Source organism: Silene latifolia, chromosome 4, assembly GCF_048544455.1.
Source record: "Silene latifolia isolate original U9 population chromosome 4, ASM4854445v1, whole genome shotgun sequence".
Taxonomy (NCBI): Eukaryota; Viridiplantae; Streptophyta; class Magnoliopsida; order Caryophyllales; family Caryophyllaceae; genus Silene; species Silene latifolia.
Genome location: NC_133529.1, coordinates 62271190 through 62279184, shown reverse-complemented (window position 1 = coordinate 62279184; position 7995 = coordinate 62271190). Strand labels below are relative to the sequence as shown.

Sequence of the window (7995 nt, the reverse complement as noted above, 5' to 3'; positions counted from 1 at the left end):
ATTCAAAAACAACACTTAATAAAGTGCAACGACATAAGGACTTGTAAGGCACGCAACAATTGTAATTCTCTCTAATTGTGCATTCAATTGATTCAGTCTCAAAAATATATGTCAATTACATTTCAAAAAAGGATCAAAAGTAGAACTTCGATCGCAAATGTTCAATTATTTAACTAAAACAAATATAACAAATGTTTAAATAGAACAAATAATAATTCTTAACGACTATTTGAAAGCTACTAATTATAAGTCTTCATTCTTGTATTGTGAGCATATATATGTTGCCAACCGGACAAAAAATCAACCCGTCATCATTGTTAATACCTCAAATGCAACCTGTAACATAAAAAATAGAACATTATTAGATTTGAGGATTCAAAGGCTCAATAGGCATAGATGATACGTCACACTTAATTATCACGAAATAATAAATAATGCATTAAAGAACAACTAATTAACAAGGACGTGCAGAAAATAGAGTACGTGATTGTACACAAGGTGTAGCCTATGTGATACGTTTGAGTTTGATCTGCAAAGGTAGGCATGTCCAGCCATAATAATCACACCAAAGACTCAGAGACCCTCTGTTCTCGAGATGACTTACAGCAGCCTGTTACTCTTCCTAGAGGAGTATCCATATCTACACCATTGCTTTTGACATAATTTTATTTTATTTTACTGATTGAATGACAATGAAGCATCAAGAGTGTTATACTTGAGTAAATACTTAGCAAAAGTATTTGAAACATTTCAAAGGGTTCATCATTAAATTTAGGGTTTACCACTAATAGTAAAGTCTGTTCGTAAATCAAGATAACCATGCCATTGTTGTTCAACAAATTTAATAATAAACCATGTACCAAAAGGTCCGAAAAGCATAAAAAGAACGGCTTATGATTCAAATGCATAGCATAAATATATGATAGACAAAGACGCTCATAGCTTCCACGCGTAACTTGTTACCAGGCCCATTGTGAATACTGTTTAACTCTAATAATTCTGCATCATAAGTTCCAATCATAGCAACCCTATTGACTACTCTATCTACCTACGAATTTACTCTAACTACCTACTCGCCTCATGCTACTAATAAGGTTTATCAATGGTCCGAATGGTCCGAGGTACACAAGCATGCACCAAAGATAGGTGACCTGGTACAACAATGCCTGGAATGGGTGGGTTAGTTGTGCCAAAAATCAGTTTATGGGATGACAATATGCACTAGAAGCTCTAAATACGAATGACAAATGACAAACTGATCAAGTATGACATGGATATTGAGGATAGATGCTACTTTTGTGGGCAAGCTGAGGAATGTATATCTCACATCTACTTTGAGTGTGCTTATAACAAGAGAGTTGTTCGGTGCGTGCACGAACCAGAAACTAATCGGAGATTCCATGTGAGCAAACTAACTGAGATTCCTTGGGTACCAAAAAGGAGTACAGCAAAGATTGGTTATGGGACAAATGTAAACATGATTGTGTGCTCAAATTTCCAAAGAAGATCGAGAGTGGATACACAAGATGAAGTTAAATGGTGGCTAGGATCTAGAGCTAGAAATGATTTAGCACATCTAGGGATAGGGAGCTAAATGGTGATCGAGGACTCACAGACTAACTAATTTAACATAAAATTCACAGACAACACAGATTCAGGCTAAGCGTAAGGGTATTTCCCACACAGGGCACATATTCAAGCCTTAGAGATGATTCTCGCATCAACTACTAACTGTCCACACAGGTATTTTCAACAACAATTTAAGAAAGCAACACAAAGAACACCTCTGCCAAATAGAACGCACTTTTCGAAAAATAAATTAAAATTACAGGAGAAAATTAGAGACAAAAAGAATGAACAATGAAGGAATATATATACTTCATGTTAAGTACTCCTTGACAACATCTGGAGGTAGTCTTCCAATTATCTTTGTCAGTATTTGGTCTCTCATTAACTCTCTTTCATTTTCAATATCTTTTTGCATGCTTTCTAACTCCGCCTTCTTCTTGAGATGTTCTGCTTCATGTTCTTTGATTCGTTTACTCATTTCGCAGTCCATGTCTTTTCGCCAATCTTCACGTAGAGTAGTTTTCAACGACTCCAAAACCTCCACTGGAACCACATAAGAGGGTTGTGTACCATTCACCACCTTTAACTTTTTATTAGACACACCCCTACCAAATAATCTACGACGGTCGTCATATTCCTTGCCCATGACATGCAAAAAGGGGTCTGTTGGGCATTCTCCATCATCAGGTACATAATTTTTCATGTTTGCCTATAATTAGACTTATGATTAGACTTTCACTCGTCAAAAAATTTTGAATGCATCGAATAATTATAATGAGCCAACCGTAAAATTAATTAACTTACTATCTTTCCTTCTGTATCATCATACGGCTCTTTATACTTTTTTCCAATTTTTCTTGCACGAGTATGCTCAAACAATTTAGCAAGAGAAGGTGGCTCTTTGTCTGGATTTTCATTTTTCTGTAAAATGAGGAATAGCATAATATATACTTCAATAAAAATGATCTATCTATAGTTCATAACTGATGACATCCATTTAAATTACCAGTTCCTCTCGTATAATTGCAAAACTTTTTGGCCCAGCCGTGTGCATATTTTTCTGAGCCAACCGACGATCACGGTTACGAGAGCATCGTTGCTGCACATTAGATAAATGCATAGAAATAGTGAACCACACTTGCGTAATTAAAGACGATTTATATATATATACAGCCAAAAACATTATGAGTTATAAATTCAAGTATAAGGAGATGAATATCACCTTCTCAGACTTTTTTTTCCATGTGGCAAGTAATTTTAGAAAGTCCTCATCAGGAACTAGTTTAGATCTATTTCGCCACCTACTTTTATCATCTTTATAGCGGTAGAAATGTTTTCTCTTGAAACGACATTTGTGGACTCTCCATGCATCTCTAACAGTCTTCATTACCCAGTCTTTACCGTCATCTGGTACTATATATTTTCCATGCATAGAATATAACGGTTTTGTATAATTTTGAAAAATAAAATAATGAAGGCGCTACTGAATTCAAGTAAGCTATAATTAAAAGGAGGCATACCAAGATATAATCCCACTGTTTATCTTTGTTAGGGACTTTCCGCCAAGAGTCAAAGGATAAGGGTACATAGTCATAATCCTGAGCTAATGTACCTAAAAAACGAGAAAATTCACCTACAATGTCTTGCTTCTCCAATATGGGACCAATTGGTTGCCCAAACTCATTTAGAATGATGGCCACCCTTTTCTCCAACGGTCGCGTGTGTACATGGTGTAACATTGTTCGTCCTCTTGTACCGCCTTCCGAGATAGCTACAAGCAGTATATAATTAAATATCCATATAATATACAAAATATATTTATATATGTAATATAAAAAAAATACAAGAAATAAACTAATATTAATTTACCATCTAGTTCAAGATCTTGAATATCCAAGTTTATTTCCTCACTCTCATCTTCATGATATTCCTCTTCGAGCTATGTGTCTCGCCTTCGATTACTATCGCTTAATGGATCTCCTCCAAAACATGTTGCTATAAGTTCATCTCGTTCGGCTTGAGATGAATTTTCGTAGTGAACCGCATTTTTTAATAAGTTGAATGAAAAAACTAAATAGTGTAAAGGATGATAATTATAAAATTAAAATATCTTACCCTACACATTATGATATGGTACAGTTACCTCCCATCGTATCTCCCTGAGTAGGCGAAGGCTGGATATAAGTTTCATGCGTCTTTGAGCCAATGTTTAAGTCTTCTCTGGTAGGGGTGAAATGTGATGATTGACCAAAATCAGTACTCATTTCTTTTTATTTTTGCATCTGGTTTCTCATCAAGATCATGTCAGCCATAGTCATGTTTCTCCTCACATTGATTTCCCCTGTCTGATCTTTGTCAAGGTGTTGCCGAGTCGAACCGTTGTTGGTTTTTGTTAGCTTGACATTGATTTCTCAATCTAGTCACCGACCTAGGTGGTATATATTGTGCACGTTGCCGACTACCGACCAAAGAAAACCGCATATACATTAGTAGGTAGACATGTAATAAAAAAATTGAATGATAAGAGAAAAAAAATGTACAGATCGGACAAAATATATGAACAAATCGGTGTTGCTTGATTAGAGAAAAAATGTACTTGTATGGATCGTAGAAACCCGCATATTCGGATCGAGAAAAACAGAGAAACCTTTTTATGACGAACTTCGGCATTTACATGATCATCATTCTCAGACTCAGTGTTGCTAGGAACATAATTCAGATCTTCTTTGTCAGAATGATTTGTTCTTCCTAATTTATTTTGTTTTCCTCTTTTGTTCTTGCTACTTTCAACCAGGCTTTTTGACGATCGTACAATATTCTCGTATCCCCAACTCTTCCATCCTTGCCTGATTTTGTGCAATTTTTTCAATGCGAACTCTCTCATATTCATTCAAGCTTCCTTTCATACTTCAATTGCAGTAATGTTAACATCAGAACAAAAAAAAATTCAGACAAAAGATCTAATTCATTATAAATGAAATTTAGTTAGATCAAATTCGGCAAAAGATCAAAAAAAAAAACCCGACAGAAATGTAAGATAAAAGATAAAAATATTCGGACAAACAATTCAGGCATAATAATCATCAATGAAAGACACTACAAATGTATACAATTTTTTCTCTTGTCACTACTCATTAGTCCTCATCATTATGTTCTTCCTCAGCTTGCATCCAGTCCCATAATGTGTCATCATTGTCATCACTGTCATTATTTAAATCAAACAAATTATTAGTGTTGACCAATACAGTATTTGCATCAACAACCGTAGGATCTATATCTTCTCTTCACAATCTGATATTCTCTTCAGGTTCCACATGTCGAGAATGCATTATAAGGTCATTATTAGGTTCTGCAATTTCAATGTCATAATCAAATATGTCTCTTGGAACCTTAGTCATGACATATTGCAACCCATCTAAGATTGGATCTGCCACATAAAATACTTGATGCACTTGGGATGGCATGACAAACGGATCATCCACTGAACAGTATTTGTTCACATTAACACAAGTAATCCCATATTCATCTTTCTCCACTTGATACCACTCACAACGAAACAACACAAGAGTAAACTTAGACCAATAGTTCAGCTCAATTATTTCTAGAATTGAACCATAATAGGTAACATCCCCATCAACAGGATTTTTGTCTTTAGAGCTAGCAAAACTTGAAGTTAAAGCAGAAAGGGTTACACCACTATTTTGTGTTTTGCATCTGACATCACGTGATTTGGTATAGAACTCATAACCATTTGCATAATAACCCTTGAACCTTTTGGCTGTAGGACTAGGTCCTTTAGCAAGCCAAAATATTTGTTCAGAGACACCGTTTTGGCTCGCCTTTTCTTTCAACCAGTTTGGGAAATCATGACCGTGATTACGTGCACGTTTCCATTTGCTTTTCCTACTCTGACAGTTTACGAAAGCTTCATGTTCTCTACATAAACCAGTGAAACAATAAATTCAGAAATTAAAGAAGTAAACGTAATTAAAAATCTATAAGGTCAAAAAAGTTTTGAAAACTGGTTTTCTTACTTTGAATCAAGTTTGCGTGTTCCTTATGACATTCATAAGGTTTATAAGTGGCGCTAGGTGATTATGTTAAAGTGTGCGCTTTGTGGTAATGGTCGAAAACTCGTGCATAATTTGTTTTTTAATTGTGAATATAGTAGGCAATGCTTGTTGTTGGTTCAAGGATGACAGTAATGGATGTATATGTTGGGTGTAAATAGATGGATTTGATTATTAATGAGAAGTTTACATTTCACCAAAAAAATAAAAAACGTAATTATAAAAATTAATGCTTATGATATAATGTTAGTAATCAAATTATATGATAAAGTTACTTACTTTATGCACTGATCAACTTCTTGACTATCTGAATTGAATAAGGCGTAGCGATGCGCCTGCGCAGCTAATTTGGTGTCCAGAGTGAACAGCCGTCCATTTCTTTGCTTCTTTCCTCCCAAAGGATGACCACAATTACCAAATATTGTAGTGTTAAGTTCCTCTGTTTCATTAGCTGACATGTCACATGTGGTTTTGTCATATCTTGTGTTGCCTCCGTCCACGTACCGAGAGCAAAAGTTCATGCATTCCTCAATCAAATAACCTTCTGCAATAGATCCTTCTGGACGACCTCTATTGCGCACATATGATTTCAATTTACATAAATATCTTTCAATGAAAAACATCCCTCTCCCTTGCACAGGACCCCCAAGCCTAATTTCCTCTACTAGGTGAATGGGCAGATGTACCATGATGTCGAAGAAGCTTGGGAGAAATATTTTTTCTAAGTCACATAATATTTGGATGATTTCAGATTCTAAGAAATCAAGTTCTTGTGGATTTAGCACTTTACTGTACAGTTTTCGGAAATAATTTCCTAATCTAATCAATGGAAGCGCCACATGCTTGGGAAGGCACCTTCTCACAGCAACTTGAAGCAAGTAATGTAATATGCTATAAGCATCATGACTTTTATATCCTGAAACTTTCCTTTGCGCTAAATTCACACATCGCGAAATATTAGAGCCGAAGCCATAAGGAAGTTTTGCTCCTTTCAAAGCACGACAGAATATATCCTTCTTTTGTAGACATTGAATAACATGCCTTTGGGAAGAAGACATGTCTCTGGTCTTGTGACAGTTGAGGATGTAGGTCATGTTTGATACCCATATCTAATAGGTCAGAGCGAGCATTGGAGTGATCCTTACTTTTACCAGAAATATCCAATAAAGTTCCCAGTACATTGTCAAAAACATTTTTTTCAATGTGCATCACGTCCAGGTTATGTCGACATTTATTGTGTTTCCAGTAAGGCAATTCAAAAAATATAGACTTCTTCTTCCATGGGGAGTCACTTTTGTTCTTTTGCTTCTCTTTCTTCCCAAAAGAATTCACAAATTCAGACAACTCATCTAAGACATGAAATCCTATTAGGGGTCTGGGACGGGTTCTTAGTTCAACTTTACCATTAAAAGACTTCTTATCACGTCGCAATGGATCATTAACATCTAAAAATATGCGACCACCCATATAACACATTTTTTTGCTGTGTTTCAGATATAAGGACTCTGTTTCATGGTTACAACTTGGACAAGCAAACTTCCCTTTTGTTTTCCATCCCGATAACATTGAATTCCTAGGAAAATCACTAATTGTCCATGTCAAAGCAGCATGTAACTTAAATGTTTCATTCCTAAATTTATCATATGTTTCAAGCCCTACATTCCATAAGTCTTTTAATTCCTCAATCAAAGGCTGTAAGTATATGTCAATATTATTCCCAGGACCCTCGGACCGGAATGAGCAATGATAGCATAAAATTTTCCTAAGCCATGAACATCCAAGGTGGCAAATTGTAATTGACCAACACAACGGGCCATGTACTGTGAGATACACTCATAGTTCGAAATGGATTGAACCCATCGTGAAGCCGATCCCTAACCTTACATTTCTAGGTTCATTAGCAAATAAAGGGAATAGAGAATCAAAGTCCTTCCAAGCTAACCCGTCTGCAGGGTGTCTTAGATACCCATCTTTTGGACGTTTATCGGATGCCATGTCATAGCTTCTCAGCTTTCAATTCATATATACTCTTTGTAGCCTAGGTTCTAGTGGAAAATGCCATAAGACCTTTGCAGGTATACGGCGACTATTCGAAGTCTTTGAAGTCTTATTAGATGAATTTGCTTCGCATTTTTTCCATTTCGAGGCATGACATTTATAACACTCTTCAGTATTTTCAAACTCTTTCCAATATAGCATACAATCGTTAGGACACGCACATATTTTTTTATAATCAAGACCCAAATCCCTCACAATTTTCTTAGCTTCAGTGAAGTTTCCCGGAATTTTAGCTTCCGGGACCATGTCTCTTAGCAATTGGAGGAGATCATTGAATGCCACATTACTAATTCCATGA

At 35.8% G+C, this 7995-nt stretch overlaps 1 protein-coding gene across 1 annotated transcript; it reads right to left on the bottom strand.

The window, feature by feature from the left end:
* Positions 1-4703: 4703 nt before the first annotated feature.
* Positions 4704-7634, bottom strand: LOC141651578 (uncharacterized). Its single transcript, XM_074459282.1, has 5 exons — positions 7519-7634; positions 6743-7401; positions 5919-6573; positions 4858-5505; positions 4704-4770 (listed from the first exon to the last, which is right to left on the bottom strand). Exons 1-5 carry the CDS (start codon positions 7632-7634, stop codon positions 4704-4706), a joined length of 2145 nt encoding a protein of 714 aa, XP_074315383.1.
* Between the last annotated feature and the right edge of the window lie 361 nt (positions 7635-7995).

Excerpts from the sequence above, each read along its gene's own strand:
- LOC141651578 (XM_074459282.1), bottom strand. The coding sequence starts at position 7,634 with ATGGCATCCGATAAACGTCCAAAAGATGGGTATCTAAGACACCCTGCA. Across the intron at positions 7,402-7,518 it reads AATGAACCTAGAAATGTAAG|GAAAATTTTATGCTATCATT; the intron begins GTTAGGGATCGG and ends TTCATGGCTTAG. Across the intron at positions 6,574-6,742 it reads CTCTGACCTATTAGATATGG|CGCAAAGGAAAGTTTCAGGA; the intron begins GTATCAAACATG and ends GTGTGAATTTAG.